Source organism: Gasterosteus aculeatus, chromosome 4 (assembly GCF_964276395.1).
Source record: "Gasterosteus aculeatus chromosome 4, fGasAcu3.hap1.1, whole genome shotgun sequence".
NCBI classification, from domain to species: domain Eukaryota; kingdom Metazoa; phylum Chordata; class Actinopteri; order Perciformes; family Gasterosteidae; genus Gasterosteus; species Gasterosteus aculeatus.
In genome coordinates, this window is record NC_135691.1 from 13,661,531 (window position 1) to 13,680,634 (window position 19,104).

The window sequence follows — 19,104 nt, forward strand, 5'->3', positions numbered from 1 at the left end:
GTTCCTTTATTTTGGAGGAATGGCTTTGAAGGCAGGTCTTAAGGGACGTATTTTCAATGTCGATGACTTTCTCAGTAGAAAAGCAACTTTTGGAGGTACTGCGGCTAATTACTTTCAAGAATTGGCTCCACTGGTTTGGATTTATTGTAAAGGTAGTAAAAGTCGCTGAATGTTTTACTTTCCAAAAGCAATGGCATCAAATTACATAATTACATTATTGGATTGCCATCACTGATGCGCTGAACTTAATGTTGAAGCTAATGTCAAACTACTACTTCTATTTGTATCATTGTTCTGAATCTGCCAGGTAAATAGTAACTTAAGTTATTCAAAAAACGTAGGAGAGTACACACATAAAGTAGCAGAAATGAGTGAGTACTAACTACTTGTAATAGTTACTTATATATGTGTATATATATATATATATATATATATATATATATATATATATATATATATATATACACCCACACAAGTGAACACGCCCTCAGTCTACCAACCTACCACAACACCCTCTGAGGTAGGTTATGATAAATGCAGATGTTTGGTTGACTGGAAACAAACAAAGGCAGCGCTGAGCTGTGTTAGTTCTGCATACATACAATATCCCAGGAGATTCTTAATCAACCCCATCACTATGCAGCTGTGCTCGAGAGGAGAGCTTGACTGAGTTTTGCTTCCTTGTTGAAGCAAATCTACCCATCAAAACATCCACAATCCCGGCAAATATTCCCACTTTCTCTCTGCCTTCCTCAATGTTTATGCTAGAGTTGTGCCTTTGAACAGCCCCGTGGCTGTATCCCATTACATGCCGAGGGATGAGCTCAGTGTTGGTACGGAGAGGAGGAAAGCAGAGTAGGTCCCTGTGTGTGATTCTAATCAATTCAGGCCTCCGCCGCAGCAAACGCTCTCTAATAACTTCTGTTAGATGGATCCGACTTGAGAGGGAATGCGAACCAGATCGCTTCGGAAATTCCAAGTTGCTGTCTTAGCAGCAAAAAAAAAAAAAAAAACCCTCTTCTGAAGGAATGTGCTCCGACATTTCCCCTCAGCTCCCTGCTCTCCCACACACACAGCTGCCCATCAGAGAGTCCCGACAGATGAGCACAGAAAAAGCGAGGGAGAGGGAGCCGTCAGAGAGATGGTCCTAGCAGCTAATGGCTGCTCTCCCAGCTGCATGGGGTCCGACACGTATAAACATGTCTGGGGGTTTGGGGCAAATGAGAGAGCACGCAGGACTGGTGATGAAGAGATGCAGATTGAGGGGGAATAGGAATGAGTTGCCTGAAGTGGGACACTGTAAAGAAAGAAAATTCAGAGATAAGGGGGAAGGGGAGATGGATCAGGAATGACAGATGTGTGAGGAGAACAATATAGAAGAGTACAGAGGGAGAGCCTGATGTTGGAGGAGGCAGTTCTGCTGAGACGTTAGACAATGATGGATAGTCCGAGCAGTTTGTCGGTACCATCTGCCTGGTGAGGAATAGGCTTATATAGGCTGAACCCTTATTTAAAGTTAGCCTATCCTATGTCAAAAAAAGAGATTAAGATGTTACTCTTTCTATAATCTATCAAATTTAAACACCCCACAATTTCTAAACATTGGTTACCATCTGGTGAACCAGCTGTAACTCACTTTTCACTTTTAACTCAATTCTTGAGAAAAGATCGTTTAGCGAGGGTCATCATTTCACAATCACCCAACAGTGCAGGATGTCCACGAGTCACTGTCCTGAGCAATCTGCACGCATGGTGAAATATCTCCAATGTTTGTCATATTCTTTAGTCTGTGTTTCTGTGCTCAAGTTTTATTGCCATAAGCGGGCGGTGACTGCGTCAACAAATTCTTGGTGGGTTTAGCAGAAACTTTGTCTATTTAGATTTCCCCGCCAGGGGTGGCGGGAAAATGGGTCCAGAAAGGAAAAAGGGGAGAGGGCAAAGTGGGGCCCACTGGTCCCTCAACATCCCCGTGTTGAATATGAAAATATATTATAACATAATGTGTTCAGTATGCAAGCCTGAAGGAAACCATATGAAAGATCCCAGACAAAGAGCCTTCTGTGCTCCAACTGACCCCCCTCCCACCCTCATCCTGCGTCTGCATCAGTTCAGAGGGAGGGAGAGAGAGAGAGAGAGAGAGAGAGAGAGAGAGAGAGAGAGAGAGAGAGAGAGAGAGAGAGAGTGAGAGTGAGGGAGAGGGAGAGGGAGAGGTAAAAGGGGGAGGTGTGTGTGCAGATTCGTAGAAACTAAAAAAGGGGCAGTACAAACTCGCTCCCTCACTCAGCCGGACCCACCGGAGCACAGGTGAGCAGCATGAACAAAACAGACACACACCAAACAGGAAGGAGGTGCAGAATCCCCGGAATTTATCCGTCGCTGTGAAACTGTGGTTGCTGCAGGCTTTGTCACCTGCGGCCAATTTTTTTTTTTTTTTATCCTTCTCGGGGTAAGACACTATCTTTGTTTGCAGAGGGAGAGAGAGAGAGAGAGAGCGAGAGGGTGAGGTGGGAATGCAGTCGACTGGAGCAGAAGAGGGGGGAAACTTTGAAAGTCTTTGTTTGAGTAGATGGCAAACATCTGGGGCTGCTGTTTTTCCCCTCGGCGCAGCCTGCAGACTTGCAGAAGGGGGTTGGCTGGCTAAATTGTCGCTGTGGTCAGTGATATCCGAGGCCTTTGTCCCGACTGAGTGAAGCCTGCTGTGTAGCCAGGTTATGGAGTGAAGCTGCACTGTGCAACGTTAGATGGTGTATCCAATTGAAGACCTGGTTGAAGGTGTATTGACTTACATATATAAGTAATTGCTTCCTGTTAACACAACAGGTGAGGCTCATGATCTGCTTTACATGGAGGTAACTCTTACCATAGATACATTCACTAATGACTCCCCTTTAGTTTGATGAAAAAAAAAGATCCTTTGAACTTGCAGAAAAGTTGTTTTTCATTTCCGTCACTGCGGTGAGGAAAAAACAATGCTAAAAGTCAAAATCACTCATCAAAAAATGCCTGCAGTTCTGATATTATTTGCTCACACTTTTAACAAGGCTTGTATCATCTCCCTTTGATGTCTAACAGTTTTCAGATCAGACTATTTTGAAGCGCCCCCCCCTCTTCCCTCCCTTGGCACTAAATCACACACACCTACTCCAAGTATTTATCTTTGCCTCTCGAAGCACCCCACCTGTGACACTGAAAGTATGCTCCGTATTAAAGAAAAAGGTTTTCCGCTGCCTGATTTATGACAGCACTTTGCAAGATTCCTAAAAGAGGAAAGGGAAACAGAGAGAATGAGACATTTATGACTTTCATTGGAATGTCTTTTAGTGTGTGTTAGATGTCATCAGCCAGCGCGGGCCAAAGCACGTTGACCATCACAGCCTCCTGAGGAATTATGAACCAGGAATGCTAATTTCGGAGCACTACCCGAAATTATTTCATAATGCTGCGAGTGCCCTTGAATGGTTCTTTGTCTGAGCAGGCTAGAGAGAGAGAGAGAGAGAGAGAGAGAGAGAGAGAGAGAGAGAGAGAGAGAGAGAGAGAGAGAGAGAGAGAGAGAAGGCCCTGTTGCATTTATGGCAGAACAATTTTTGCTTGCCCAACTGTAAGGGATCCTGGCAAAAAAGGGAAGAGATAACAGACACGCAGCAGACTTGCCTGTAGGAGATTTCAGTCAACGTCGTGACCAGATCCCTCATTAAAAGCTGGGTAACTGATACGCTTCAAAGTCTTAAAGGAGGTGGAATGCAGGATCACCTGACATCCACACATCTCACATACCTCAACACATGTGCGCTCAGAGCAACTGATGATGTACAGATGCCATGTCTGAGGTAAAAATGTCTGAGGTAAAAATGTATTGAGTATTTGAGTTATGAGGGGGCTGATATTCTGTCTACACGCTGGCTATTGATACAGATGTGTAATAAATGTACCAGACAACGTCTGGTGGAGACTAATGATTTCAGTTTGTATGGCTGCCAAAGACATTTCTTTTGAGCGAGGCATGCCGCGGAGAGCTGTGGGATATTTGCTGTCGGCCAGCGAATCCATCATGTATGTTGATGATGTACAGAAACTCTGCGATCTCGCACTAAAATGGCCTGTACGGGCCGGACTGGAAAAGAGTGGCAAAGGAAGAATGTTCGGGGTGAACAGGTGGGCGGTGTGAAATACTTTGTGAACTTCAGGCCGTTAGATTGAGGAAGGCGAGCATTTCAAAAGTCCACATGTCTGTGTGTGCATGGTTCTTTTGCTAAGTCTGCGTCTCTTCAGTGTCTCTTCTTTTTCTGGGAGTCAAGAAATGTAACCATGTTTCCATCGGACATGTGCTCACCTCTCTTCTCATTGACTGCAGCGAACATGACATCTCTCGAAGGAGATGCAGCGAGATGAGGTGCTAATTTAAAAGGACGTCGGCCTCCAAATTTGATCCAGATAGAAACAAACGCTTCTGTTCTGGAATCAAAGAGCTGCTGTCAGTTTTTCCAAACAATAGCGGCCTTCATCTCCAGTCATTCGACACGATCACGCCAGTAAACGAAAAGGATTCTTCGTTCTTTTGCAGGCGGGGCGGGGGGCAGTGTTTTGTTTGGGTTGATTGTGTTTAGGGGCCGAAGGATCAGTCCTGCCGATGGCTGTCATGACTCAGCTGTCATGTCAGGCGGACGTGTCTTCACACAAAAAGGTCTTCAAGGAATGCAAACAAGTTAATGGCGCTCGTGCACCTTCTCAAAAGAGAGAATGCCCGCTTTGCATCAAAGGAATTTTAGAAGAAATGATTAAGCGTGTAGTTTTCTGTAAATACCTCCCACTCCTGAGTGTTACAGCGGTGACTCACGAGCAAACACAAATGTAATTGTGATCAGCTCCGAGGAGAGGCAAGACCGAGCACAGAAAAGGACGCGCACCCACACGTTTATCATGGTGAGCGTTGCCAGTGGGCACTGTAGGCTAATGAAGTGCTTTATCCGATAAGAGGGAGGGACGCAAAGTATGTCAGCGTTGAGCATTCAGATCTTTGTCTCTTTACTTCACGCTACGTAGAAATCTTTAATCCCCATTTACTTTCTCACCGTTCTGTATCGCATCTCAGACCTCGAGCTTGAGATAAAGCTAATATTTTGACGGGTGTAATGCACATTTACGACCGTAAAGCCTAAGTGAATTATGACCTCCTTCGGTCTTTGTAGGCAACACTGACTTTATCAGGTTCAGACTTTTATAAAGGCGTTTCCTCATTCCCTGTTCCACATTTCCTCATTTCCTTTTCCACCCTATTTGCTGGAATCCAGTTCAAAAGGCTGATCGTTATCTGCGAAGACAGATAATTGGACTTTCATTGTTTAAAAAGCAGACTTATAGGTTGAGATTAAAGCCTTTTGGAAGGCCAGTGTTCATTAAAAGTATTAAATGAGCCAAACAGTATATTAGATCATTCATTAATTTGTCTACCACTCCAATTGGTAAAATCTGCATGACTCTGCAAAAAAATATCCAAAGCGACTTTCAAAAAGTGCATTTCAACCATAAGGATACAAAAGAACAAAAAACAAGACTAAAACTAAGTGGAATTAAATCAAATGAGCCGATTTACAACTCACTATAGATAAGAGCCATTACAAGTACAATTAGAGTGCTACAATTTGTTTTGTGTCTTTAGTTTGCGGTAGAAGTTGCAATTATTGTAATACATTCTTCTACCAGCTGTCTGCCAAAGCGGTTTGTTTGTGGGTAGATGCAACATCCAGCTTTTGTCCTGGCAAAAGTCACATTTAATCGAATGCTGAATCTCTACCGCTGTATTTTCTCCTTCTTGCAGATTGTACCGGACAGAAAATGGACCCAGAGAGGAATACTGGATAAAGAACAGTAACCTATCATCCATCTAATTACAGCTAAAGCTGGCCGCGAAACTAAAGCAGTTTATAGCCAGCAAACCGTTTCTAAAAGCAGCAAAACAAACCAAACGGCCGAGCTGCCAACCCCAGATTTACTGCATCTAGTGTGCTGATGCATTTCATTATTGATCAAAACCATAACCACTACCTTAAGAAATAACAACAATACATTTCACTTGTGCTTTCTTTAATGAAGAACACAAAGAAATTGCTCATCCTGTCTCATTAGACGCTGAGCCTGGCTTTACTGTATGACGAATAACACAGAGGACCAAAATAAAGCAACTTTAATCACATTGAAGATCTGAATACAAAGCAGTCTCTGGAATGACCTTTCCAGAGTGAAATGTTATTCCTCACATGCACCTAACAGCAGGAAGCTGCCATACACACAGTTCCCCTTCATGTCACTGTGGAGTTATGAACTCCAAGATAAAGGGCAGATCCTTTTCTCCGAAAGAAAAATAATCTGCGAGCTGGAGATTGGGATGCAGACAAAAAGCATGTTTTGGTGACCAAAATAGCAGAGGAGCGTCTGGGAAAGAAGAAAAAAGGAGTAATAGAGAAATGCCAAAAGAGAAGAGTGGACTGTTTCTCAGCCCTGTTTGCAAGAATTCCAACAGAGCACAACAAACTTTTTTTCGTGGCAGCTGTCCATGGGAACTCATCCAAGGCACATATGAGGTGACCCTCCCAGGAGGTTCCGTTAGTTTGAGAATAATACTTCATGAAAACCAAAGTCAGAGCACACTTTTTCCGTCAAAGTCTGGCTGACTGCAGGACAACGCGAGGAAGGATTATTGCTGAAAACGGAAGCGACAACTGGGAGCGCTGAGCTACTTCTTTCCTTGTCCCTTTTTTCGTGGCTTTTCTTGCGTTTTTGAACATATTCACTGCCTGCCGGTGAGGACTAATACTTCCATCTTCCGACTCCAGCGACAGTTTCTTCTTATCAAGGGAGAAGATCGAGCTGACTGGAGCGAAACACTCACACGTCCCCCTGTCGAGGGCTTTTGTTTCTGCTGCAAGCAGAAGCATTTTACTTTGAGTAGAGCAATGGAAATGGAGAAGGGACGTACGTCGATTAGGAGGGGACTGAGCTGTCCGGGAGAATTGAGAAAACCTCTCCAGGCAACACACAACACACACACTCCTGGGAGAGAGTGCAATGCATCATGGGAGACGGCAGGATTCAACAAAGAACAGATGAGCCGGACAACAAGTAAGTGTTTGTTTACCTCGCATTCGCTGTCCTTATTTGGGGAGTCTGAGCAGCGGCAAGGAAGTGCATTGTTACTCACACAACACAAAAATGTATTTGGAATTATATTTGTGGGGATGGGTTGTTTCCAGCGCTACCTCATTGGCTTTAACTGTCATATTTCATCATATCAGAAGACTTAACTGAGGCGAGATAGCAAATAGAGGAAACAGGCAGGATGCCTCCTCAGTGCAACTTGACACGGTCTCAATGAAACATCTGTTTCCATGACTTAAATACAAGCTGCCGCAACAGCAATGGAAATGCAATCACACATCATTGCTAAAGGTCAGTTTGAATATGCAGCACTGCCACTAACGATAGCGGGCTGACCTGCGGTAAAAGATTTTCGGAAACTTCTTCAGACCTTTCTTTTACTTTCACAGCTGTCAAGCCCCAGTAAGAAATAGAAAAATGGAAAAACGCCGCTTTAAAACCGGATAATAACCTCTGGGCTGTGACAAGCCTGTCAGAGGCAGTACGAGGCAAAGACAGTAAAAACACATGTGTGGAAGTTTAACAGGAAGGTCATGGCAATCAGATAACTGGTGCCCGATATAGATCTATGGCCTCTGCACCTCCAACACTGGTCCCATCACTAATTGGTTTCCTCAAATGGAGCCACCAGAAACAACCCAGGAGCACAGTTAATAGTGGACTGCAGAGGCCCACAGCACACAGAAGTAACAGTGTGCGCAGCAGAGCTTGGTTTTTCCCCTCCCTCCTATGGGGATCTACCAAGAGCTTAAGTCGCATTCAGTCGGGGAAGATCCCAGGACCTCGCTTAATCCTCGTCTTTCCATATCGCTTCACAATGCACCCACGGGGGCTGTCATCCCACTCACCCCAAAGCCATCGCGCCGGAGCAAGATAACATCCGACAGGGTAATCTGACCTTTGATACACAAATGCAGGGCTGGCCCCCTGATTTAAATCCCGGGGCTGGGGGCAGTTTGCCGTCTGCTCTCAATGCAGGGATGAGGGGCTGGAGAAGAGAGCAGACCGATGAGCTATATCAGAGGGACGGGGGGGAGGTGCAGATCAAGTGGAGGTTCTTCCAGCACCGCCGAGGGCTGAGTTTTGTCTCTGCTGGAGGAGAGGAAATTCCTACGCTGCCCTCGCAGGTCGGAGCTTAGGGAGCACAGGGTTCGGGGAGGGCAGACACTCGGTCAGGAAGAGTGCGCAAGAAACACACGGCTACATGGTAATATCCAGGAATGACATCGGGGGGGCAGCAGAGGTCAGGTGATGGATCTCTGGGCTCTCAGTGATCTAATCCATACACACATTTAGTCGCCGGTAACCCTTTCCACTTCAAAGACAGCAACAAGGTTTGGACACATATATCACAGGATATCAGACACAGATTAGCCGCTCAATGCCGGCTGTTGATTGGATACCTCTGCAGACCTGTCAAAAGAAAGACATGGATCCAGACAGAAGCCGTGAGCTCTCTTCTCAAAGGCATGTCTCTGTTTTCATAGTTAGTAGGAAACCCCGTGGAGGTGGGTGGTGATTTGAAAAAACAGAGCTGGAGGCTGAATGACAGACAGCCCAGCCTCCAGCTCCACGGACCACCTCCCTCCCCGTCTGCCCGACTGTGTGCCAGAGTGCGGCGGGAAGAGAAATCCGATCCCGTGTCTCGCTGGAGAAAGGGGGTGTGAAGCTATCAGGCGCAGTTAAATTGAAAACTCTTGTGGACGTACAACAGCGGAGCTCTGGTTTTGAACATGAGAAAGGTAAGGGATCAAGCACTAAAGAGGATTCCAGCAAGATAAATGAAATTTTCTCAACCTGATCAACTTGTGATTGCCTGCCATGTGAAGAAATATGACTTGTTAGAAGGAGCGGGTTGTTTTTGTAGCTGCTGACCTCATGAATCAAAAAGTTCATACTTTTTGGTGGAAGTTGGTGGAATTTTTTTTTCATGACATTTGTAAAATACGTTGTAATATAGAATATCTGTTGTATCTCTGTTTGTTGGTTGAATGTTAATATCTTAATTAGTTGATAAAGTACGGTAAATACTAAGATTAAGATGTTGGTGTTATTCAATCAGATGATAACCGATCACTGTCTAATTTACTGAAAGACATGAAACAAATAGTCCGCATTTAATAGCATCTTATTTTTATTATTATTATGGTCATGATTTGAATTGTTGAGGGGATTCGCACCTGCGTTTGTGCTACCCGATGACCAATCTGGCTCCCAAAGGTAAATGTTTACAGTGAGGGGACATTTCATTTCAAGCCCTCACTGCTCTGACCGATTCAAAAAATGAAATAACAAATATTGATAAAAGGCGCTGAGAATACAGTAGGCACCTGTGTGTGGGTCCAGTGCTGCAGTCCATGAAGGACGGTGATTTATGCTCATGCCAATAGCTGTGAGAAGACTTCTTGTTTCAAGTGTCTTGTGATCACACTTTCATGCTTTAAAATACCGCTGACACAAATATGTGAGGTGGTTGATGAATCTCCCTCTAATGGTGTTACGTCCCTTTTACTTCTGCCAGTGTCACGTTGACTGATTATAATAGTTGATGCTGCCATTGAAATGGGTCCTTGTGGAAATAGCCAGCAACTTCATCAAAGGGTGTAATTTGGTCCATTCTATTACCGTGCAAAGGTCTATCATCCAAACCTCAGCTATTGTTTTTATCTTTACATATTAAAATAATAATATAATAAACGTATGCTTTTGAACTACATGGGTTAATGTAGAGGGAGCTCATGGGTTACCTGCATAGAGTTAATTTAATCACAGTAAAAATCAAAGACGCATTTTATTCCTTTTTGTCACGTTAGCGTTATTCTCTTAGCCAAGACTACATGCAGGATTAAATAAAAGCTTCACCAGTTATTGATTTACACATATTTATTGGGATTGGCACACGATTAGATTGAATAATGTGGCTGTATGGATCCATCACCTTACTAAATAAGGAGAGATGTTTAATAGGAGTCACCACAACCAGTTATTCTCCTTTAAAATATGCATCAGAGACTTTTAAAACTCACGGCTTTTATTCTGAAATGCAGCGTTGATATTCCTCTGGTTAACTATGTGGGTTGATGTAGTCACTATATTTAAGATGGAAACAGTTGATTGTATGGTATGTTTAGAAAGCAGTCGAACAATGTCATTTCTAGGAGCCAAAGTTGTAAAAATGGTACGTTAATTGTTCAAGCAGCAAAACTGCACAAACGAAGTACAGTGGGAAACCAAAGGCGTTTTGGAAGCTCACGCAGGGAGTTTTCTCAGCGGCGGAGGAATGCTCAGGGAGGGACGGCTGCAGAGGAAATAGCTGCGCTGCCTGCTGGAGCTCTTAAGCTTCAAAAACAAACTGTTAATTTGAACACGGCCATGTTTTCAAGCCAATCAGTAAACCCACAACATCAGTGTAGGACATAATAGACCACTACCTCTTTAGTACTGGAGGAGAACTTGACATGAATCCTTTTATTAACATGAGTCAACAAGCTTATTAAAATTTTTCTTTTGCCTACTGTCTGTTCTTTGTCTGCAGCTCACTCTGCTGGGTCAAGTGTCCACAAAGCTCGCTGGATTGGTTGCTTCAAAGGACTGTAAAGAACAATCAAAAACATATGGCGCAAAAACTCTTGTGCGGGTTTTTTAAGAGAATGTTTAATCTCAGACTTGTTAAAAATGTGTCCCCACTGGTTTTCTCTATTTGTATAAAGCAATTAGTCTTTGTTTGAACATGTGTTTGAACAGTAGGAGCCTCCCAAACTTAGGGTCCATTTTTTTTAAAGAATCCTCCCTCTCTCTCATGAAAAAAAAAAGTTTGTTACAGGCTACTTACTGTCTCTTTCCCTTCAGATCTGACCAGGAGCGCCAGTTTATCCGAGAAGGAGCTGAAGGAGGCTCGTGTCAGAAGTCATATCATTGCTGCTCAGCTCAACGTGCCCTCAAACTCCAGCTCCAGAGGCGTGCAGCTCTTCAACCGGCGCAAACAAAGGGTCAGCGCCTTTACGCTTGAAAGCAGTGGAGAGGGCTCAGGGAGGGACGGAGCTGAGAATGCCGGCTCATCTAACAAACTAACATGGGCAGAGAGGAGCACTGAGGAAAAGGATCAAGACTTGAACTTTAAGAATAGTGCTATCAAGCCACTGTTGTCACTGCCTGGGAGGGTACATTCAGTAGGTGATATCATGGAGGATCGAGGTAAGGATTTTCACAAGAGAGACGAGGTAGAGGACATTGTTATCCAAGAGAGACATTTCCTCCCTGTTAAGGAGGAGCAGGAGGAAGAGGAAGTGGAAAAGGATCAACTCCCTGAGGACAAATTTAAGGATGATATTCCACCTGGAAGTAATAATACTGATCCAGTGCTGATGGGACATGATGAAGAGGAAGCAGACACACACGGGGGCCACAGAGAGTCAGCTCCTCCGGGAAAGCTTCATAACGGCTGCCAGAGCACCTCTGGAACGGTGGAGAGGGTTTCTGTGCCCACATGCAAACAGACGAGCACCATCATCAATCGAACTGCCAGGCCCTTTTTCTCACCGTTGACGGTGCAGTCTCCAGAGGCGGTCAACCCTGTCATGGAAATCCCCCCTCCTCCTTCCTATGCCACCCCTCCACTCCCGGCTTCCTCTGCCCCTCAACCATTGGCGTTGTCACCTCCACCACCGCCTCCGTCATATCCCACACCTCCCCTACCGACCTTTGCAAACCCATCTCAGCAGACCCACCACTCCAGTCCGTCTCCAATGTCTCCCGTTATGTCTCCCTCTTTCGAACCACCACCGCAGTTGCCGGTGTCTTCTGTGTCTCAGTACCCACCAATGCCCCATTATGGGCCTCCAACAGCCCCAAAGTCCTCCACATTTGTTCCTCAGCCTAGTGGAGAGAGGAAATTAATGACACACATAAAAACAGGAATACTTGAGGAGAGTGCTGTGCGAAGGGGAAGTAGGAAGTCGATGTTCACATTCAAAGAGAAGACAGTCTTAACTCCAAACCCTGAGCTGCTCTCTCTGGTGCAAGGGATGGATGAAAGGAAGAAACATGGACATAGATCTGTGCCTGAGCCAGCATCCGAAGAAGAGTTGCTGGCGCTGGGGGCTGAGGCCTCCAACTTCCTCGCCAAGGAAGAGGACAGGGTCGATGAGACAAGAGCTCCCGAGTGGGCTTCCTGCCTCAAGACCTCCAAGACCCATCCAAGGGCTGAGCACAGGCCGGAGCAGAACCTCAGCAATGTGTCAGGAAAGGGGGCTGAGCTGTTTGTCAAGCGTCAGTCCAGGATGGAGAAATACGTTGTTGAGAAGCAAAATGGAGGACATATAAGGTCTCCTTCTCCCACAATGTCTCTGCCACCGTCTTGGGTATACCCGTCAAACATGCCCGGTAGGGTAAAGGCCATTGCGAAAAACTCAGAAATGAGTGCTCAACTTTCACAAAACCTAAAGACCCAACAAGAAGTCAAGCAAAAGTCCAGACAAAAAGTTCCAGCACCTGAGCCAATTCCAGAGTCCCCTCCTTTGGAAAATGGTTGCTCCAAATTAGAGATGGAACTGTCAAAGCACCGGCCCTACCAGCTCTCCTCCTCCCTCTTCATCCTCAACCCAGTCAAGGACCCCGTTAGTACCCTACCCAGAGGAGCACCACATTCGAAGAACCAGATATCTACCCGGCCTTTCTCTAGAACGGCTTCGTTACCTAATAACCCTCCTTGTCACTCCACTACCCAGTGCATGTCTCCACAGCTGCCTCTCAGCCCCACAAGGGGAAGAGGAGAATCCCGACAGGAACCAGCATATGGGGATCCGAGGATGAGCTCTCCCGTGGCAGCCTTTTCTCCAGAGCGAGTGTCCTCTCCTCGGTCAGGAATCCAGGCACCAAGGCCCACGTTTTCTGCCAAGAAGGCTGGGATTGCACCACAGGTGTGGAGACCCTCTTTGTACCATTTTTAAAGAACTGTTTGAATCCGAGGGAAGGTTGGAAAATGAAAACTGTCTTTTGCAGCGTTGAATTTGAAATGTTTCTGAACTCCTTTTCTCAACTTGTGCCTTCTTCTAGTACTAACGCTTGCATTTTAAGTATGAAATGGCATGGAATACTGTCCGAAAGCAATTGATGTAAAGGAAATGCATAATAATTGTAGTAAGAATAAGACATTTTCTGTTCCTAAAGAAATTTATTTTCCTAAAGAAATCTCTTTAGTGAATCTCTAATTAGAATTTTTTGCTCAAGAAATAAATAAATAGCAGTAATTACTCTTGGTTTAAATAAAAATGTGCCCTGGTATAATCAGATAAATTCCATATCCAAATCCTCAAAGCATATGAGCCCTAAAATACATCACTTTTCAAGTTTAAAAATACGATAAGAAAGAACCTCACACTTTTTCCAGTTTGTCTCCCAATTCTGTGGGCACCAGGGGATGCTACTCCACAAAGCACTTTAACAGATGGTCTGACATCTGCTTTATGATCTATGCTTTAGAAGTTAATGCTGCTCACTGACAAGAAAGTTGCAGTGAAAGAACTCTTATGTCTTTATGTCTTCCGGGTAATTTACTCTCCTTTCCAGCGTTTTCTGCAAAAATATAGGTTGTGTTCTTGGATGCTTTGATGTTTCAAACTACAGGCTGCATACAAATTGGCATCACGGACCTACGTATGCATTGTTTTTTCAACTTAAAGCAGTAATACCGAAGACATCACTGTAAATATACATACTGTAAATCCCGGTTATTTTTGACTAAAGGGTGTATGTTTGTTTAATTTCACTAACTTTGATTCACTGCTCTCTTCTGTTATTATCCTGTCTGTGATGATTGATTTCTGTGTGTTTGACTGTTTCCTTCTCTGATTAAAACTTTATGCTAACAGTCCGCTATGACCTCTTTCTCCTTTTTCTCATTTCCTGAGTTCCCTGGCTTTCAACAATTAATTCCACTGCATTAATGTTTGTTATTTCCTTTTCCTGACTTCCCTCCAATAACTGCCTCACCTCAACACACCAATGCTGCTTGCGTTGAATAGATCATTTGACAAATCCATTTAATTGGAATATTTATTTCAGCTTGCAACAATTGCAAGATATTTTGCACTTCAATATGAATTTGAGATATGTCTTCATGTTAAGACCTGCGCCTTGTTCTCGTTGGTGTTCAGGAAAATGGTTTGACATATGACCTTTTTTTCTTTACCAGATGCACTGACATTTTGAGATGTGACCAGTAACATTAATCTTAAGAGACCATATCTTCTCACGACACTGAGTTTAGCAGTGTATAACGCTAAAGACTATTATTATCAACAGTGGAAATTCTCTCAATTATTATATGCATAGGATGGAATCTATCCTACTCTTGCGTAAGTCAAGTAACTTCATACACCGTAAAGGTCAGCCACCTCAGGACAGCCAGATGACAGTAATATGAGAGAGACACTAAAGACCCGGCCTGTGCGCCAGGCGTATTGAAGAGGATACACAGAGATGGCATACATGTTTCCAAAACAAAATGACCCAGCATGTCTTGTTGAATAGGGTTAGCACTGTAAAATGTGGGTCTTTGGTGAGTTTGTGCACAACAGTCATGGTAAAATCAAAACTTTAGAATAAATAGGAGAACATTTATTTACTCAAATTGTACACTATACAAAATCATTATTATGTAGCAAACTGTACATTTGATGTATGTTTACATGAGTCTAAAATACATTATTTATCTACAGACTAAAGACACATTGCCAGTTGAATCGCCCAGTGAGGCTTCCACGAAGACCAGGACCACCAGCCTCACCAGACGTTTCAGCAGCCCTGAGGGTCCTGCCATTGGGACCTGGACTCCCAGCCTCCAAACAAATCGGCCCTCCACCAACATCTTTAGCCGCCCAGTTAGTGCCCCTGTATCCTCTCCCGGGGGTACAAGATGCCAATCCCCTATGGCCAGTCGGAATATCCAGTTATCCAAGGTCACCTCCACTACAACAACCAAGCCCTCTCAATCATTCACAGCCACCTCCCCACGCTCTCCTCCTTGGGGTTCAGGGTGCCAGTCCCTGATGGCGAGCCAGAATACCCAGTCCTCCAGCATCTCCTCCAATCCTGGTCTCAGACCATCCGAAACGTCTCCGACTACTTCCTGTCTTTCTCCTTCTTGGGGTTCCAGAAGCCAGTCCCCAATGGTGAACCAGCATACCAAGTTCTCCACTTTCGCCTCAATGTCTACATCCAGACCTTCCCAACCACCTACAGCCACATCCCCACTATCTCCTCCTTGGGGATCCAGATGCCAGTCCCCAATGGTAAGCCAAGATAGCCAGTCTTCCATTGTTTCCTTTGTTCCGTCTTCCAGGTCCACCCAAATATCTACCTATACAACTCCTGTCTCTCCCCCTTGGGGCTCACGTTCCCAGTCTCCTGCACTCTCTCAGACCAGTCTATCCTTCCAGGCCACTAAACCTTTGTACAGATCCTCGGCCACCTCACCGATTTCCCCGCCCAAAGACAGTCGCTGCATGTCCCCCATTGTCAATAATCCGGACTCTAAAGCCAACCACCGCCTCCTGGCTAAGAATATCATCAATGCAGCCAAACGTAAAAACAGCCCCTCCCCTGGAGCACTGAGCGGTCACAGCCTCCCGATCTCACCTTTGGGAAATTCCCATCATGGCTATGACTGTCACAAACCACCCATCAGCCCTTTCCAGTCGCGGGCATTTGGTGCCCAGTCTCCAACATTCACTAGCCCCCCTCCAACACCGACGCAGAGGATCTGCTCCCCTGTGAGGCTCTACAACACTCGGTCCCTCACCGACTCGGATGCCTCCGTCGAGTCGGAAGACTCTGGCCTCCGATCGCCTGGCTTGCACTCCTACAACACCTGTCCCCGAGGCTGGGGCAGTAGCCTGAGGGTGAAGAGAAGCACCATCTCCACTGACCTGTGAGGGTGTCCCAGGAGGGCAAATCAAAGCACGATTTCAGTTTTCTTTTGACTTTTTGGGCTTTGGATCAACCAGTAACAAAATTGTTTCTGATGGCATTTAATCAGTATAAAGATATCTTCCTATAACTTTGTATAAGGACCCTGGGACTGACAAGATCAAGGTTTTACATACGACAGTTACTTAGGTGTGTACTCTCTCCTAATACCAACAGTCTTAACATACAGTTACCAAAGATATTTGAATTCACTTCAGTTCACATTATACTCCCTACACAAGAAACATATACACTGTTCACCACAGTTTTTAATGTAATCAATGAATACTAATCGTGTTTTTTGGTCTGAAGCAAGTCAAAATGGGAAAAGACTTTAAAAGTAGGCTATAGAAGAGACATATTGAAAGAGTATTGTGTGAATCTATAGCTCATTGGACTGTACAGTACTTAGTTTTAAGGCATTAGTAAAGGGTAACATTTAACCATGTAGTAAATAATGCGTTTAGACTTAGACTGGGTAAAATGAGTTTTCATTTTTCCATAACAAAAGCACGGTTGTAAATGGGACACATGCTATTCACACTCACATGAGTCACAAGTTTCAACAACTTTTTTTATCCATTTCAAGCAATTGGAAATAAATAATGCATTATTATAGTGCATTATGATATCCGTGTGATAATCAAAACAATAAGCACTGTTCGTCATGTATGTTATATGTTGCTTTATGTACTGCATTTGCTAAAAAGAATGTAAACTGTACAGACAGATTGGCAGAGAATATCGAGGGCATGAGGAGGAGATGAAAAGTGGAGGTTTGATGAGACATTGATGCACCTGTTCATTCAAACACTGTTTCCATGATTAAGGAGATATCAAAGGTTTCATTGCTAACCTAATAAACATTGCTGACGACCAACTCAACATTAGCTGTCAACCTGCAAATGTAATGGCATAGTGATTGTAATATTCATATTGGACATTGATGTTTGTCCTATTTCTGCTTTTGCGGACCACCTGTAATGTTTTTCATGAGAGACAAACTAATATTTTTGAGCCTTTACTTATGATACAAAGGATATTGGTTGCATGGAGTTCAAGAGCAAATGTGTATGTCGGAGAAGGTACAAAAAGTTGTAAAACAAAAGGTTAAAAGAATGTTTGTTTTGACATTATTCTAAGGGTTCGTGAGAAAAAAATAAGAGCAATGGATTGTATTTTAAATACATACTTATCTCTTTTAAATATATTCTCTTTGACGTCTGAAATGTATTTTTGTACTTAATTTGCACTTATGTTCATTCCATTTTAATGGCTGGATTGGCATTGTTTCAAACTTGATTTGCTGAAACGTATCATTCAAAAATAAAACAAGCAAAAATATAACAATGAGAACATTCATACGCAATTAAATATGTTTACATGATGCCGATTATAGCTTGAAAACCAACTGCTAACTTCAAACCACATCTGGCTTTCTTTTCACACAATTTACATCTTCCCGGGTCCTGAAACAGCAAACACAACAGACCATTCCTTCCATTGAAGACATGAAGGTCAAAAGCCTGAGCACATTTTTAAATATTTACTTCTGTGTGTCTTTTGAGTGACAGGGACATCTGCTACACATGACCTGGCTCCTTCAGCAGGATTAGGTTTATTGCTGTCATGGATTGGTTTCAACCTGGGCTGACTTTAACGCGCTAAACACCGCTGACATCCCCAAACACCAAAAAATAATCATTGGATTTTGTAAGATGGGGTGATTGTCAAGTGTTTTTTTTGACACAGCATGTTTTTCTCTCATTTTTCTCTTAAAACTGTATGATTTCCAATCAACTCATAATAAAAAGTGAGAGGTGTGTTTTTCGCTTTGTACTTACAGCAGGAGTATTCATTTTTATCTCTAAATAATGGTCGGAATGAAACGTTGTTTGGGTCATGCCATGGAATGTACATCATTTCAGATACAGCACACACTCAATTATACTGCTGAATTAGACTTTTACTTATTGCAGTAATCCTACACAGTGCCACAAACACGATTTGTGGCAATGATTTCTACTTCATCTTCATCCTTACATAACCCCTTCATGCACTTCAACAGTCCCTCTATTAAAACTTGTAATACAATTTGCATATTTGAAGGTAGTTTAGTAGTTGAAGTACTGTTAATGGTATATTTTTAGTCACTTTAACTACAAACAAACCTCTTGGATTGATTTCATTAGAACATAATTACAGAACCTTTGGCTCACAATTTAGGTCATTACACATGTACTTCGCCAACCATATTTGAGGACGTATTTCTTTGGTTTTAATCTGGTGTCATGCTTTACTATCAATGCAAGATACTTTACATATATTAAAGTGGCTGCACAGTCCCTTGCAGCACGTAATTGGGGTGAAAAGAACTAAGCTAAGTATCACAGGTTCATAGACTGCCATCTGTAGGACTCCAAACAGAAGTTCCAATTAGGCAACACTGTTTGACCTGATTGTGTACCTGCAAGTGTTTCTCAAAATAAACACTTCATATAGACCCTCATTTGTATTTATTCAAGAAGTCAACATAGTATTAGAATAAATCCAGGAAATAATATGATGGAAAAAACAGAGGAGGATACAATTTCAGTCCATCCACTTAGCGTCATACAACACAAAGACTTTTACTCATCAGAGGAGCAGGGAGCAACTAAGAAACTGCAGTCTGGACGCGATGTGATTACAGTTATGTCATCTTGGCACAGTTGATTTGTTGGGTAAAAGGGGATATATTTTTAGAGATCACAGATTTAATTTAATTCAAAAATGCAATGCTTGCAAGGGAACTGCAAAGCTGTATAGCAGGTTTGAGAGTTTGTGCTGATCTGTTTCCCTTTCAAAACTCCTTTCTTATTTTCCCCTTCTTCTTTTAATCGTGTTGCCACACATAAATTAGTCCAGAAGACAAGGAACAGGATAGAAATATAACATTATACGACTAACTTGCCTCGGATGGATGGATTAACAACAAGGTGCTCT

At 43.5% G+C, this 19,104-nt stretch overlaps 1 protein-coding gene and 1 long non-coding RNA gene across 4 annotated transcripts; one reads left to right on the plus strand and one right to left on the minus strand.

The window, feature by feature from the left end:
* The first annotated feature begins 2,154 nt into the window (after nt 1-2,154).
* synpo (synaptopodin) lies at nt 2,155-17,942 on the plus strand. 3 transcript variants are annotated; one of them, XM_078102325.1, is made up of 5 exons: nt 2,237-2,446; nt 5,816-7,116; nt 8,640-8,894; nt 11,002-13,070; nt 14,871-17,942. In XM_078102325.1, exons 4-5 carry the CDS (start codon nt 11,334-11,336, stop codon nt 16,083-16,085), a joined length of 2,952 nt encoding a protein of 983 aa, XP_077958451.1. In that variant the 5' UTR covers nt 2,237-2,446; nt 5,816-7,116; nt 8,640-8,894; nt 11,002-11,333; the 3' UTR covers nt 16,086-17,942. The 3 variants fall into 3 exon arrangements, with proteins under 3 accessions (XP_077958450.1, XP_077958451.1, XP_077958449.1); XM_078102324.1 differs by lacking the exon at nt 8,640-8,894 and having other exon boundaries at nt 2,155-2,304; XM_078102323.1 differs by lacking the exon at nt 8,640-8,894.
* Nucleotides 5,813-7,939, minus strand: LOC144406331 (uncharacterized). Its single transcript, XR_013467608.1, has 2 exons — nt 7,799-7,939; nt 5,813-7,765 (listed from the first exon to the last, which is right to left on the minus strand). It is a non-coding gene; the product is annotated as an uncharacterized LOC144406331 (long non-coding RNA).
* Nucleotides 17,943-19,104: the final 1,162 nt, after the last annotated feature.

What these genes read in the sequence shown, in the direction of transcription:
- synpo (XM_078102324.1), top strand. Translation starts at nt 6,951, where the DNA reads ATGGAAATGGAGAAGGGACGTACGTCGATTAGGAGGGGACTGAGCTGT. An exon ending in ACAGATGAGCCGGACAACAA is followed by an intron (nt 7,117 to 11,001) that starts GTAAGTGTTTGT and finishes CTTTCCCTTCAG; the next exon opens with ATCTGACCAGGAGCGCCAGT. An exon ending in AGGCTGGGATTGCACCACAG is followed by an intron (nt 13,071 to 14,870) that starts GTGTGGAGACCC and finishes ATTTATCTACAG; the next exon opens with ACTAAAGACACATTGCCAGT.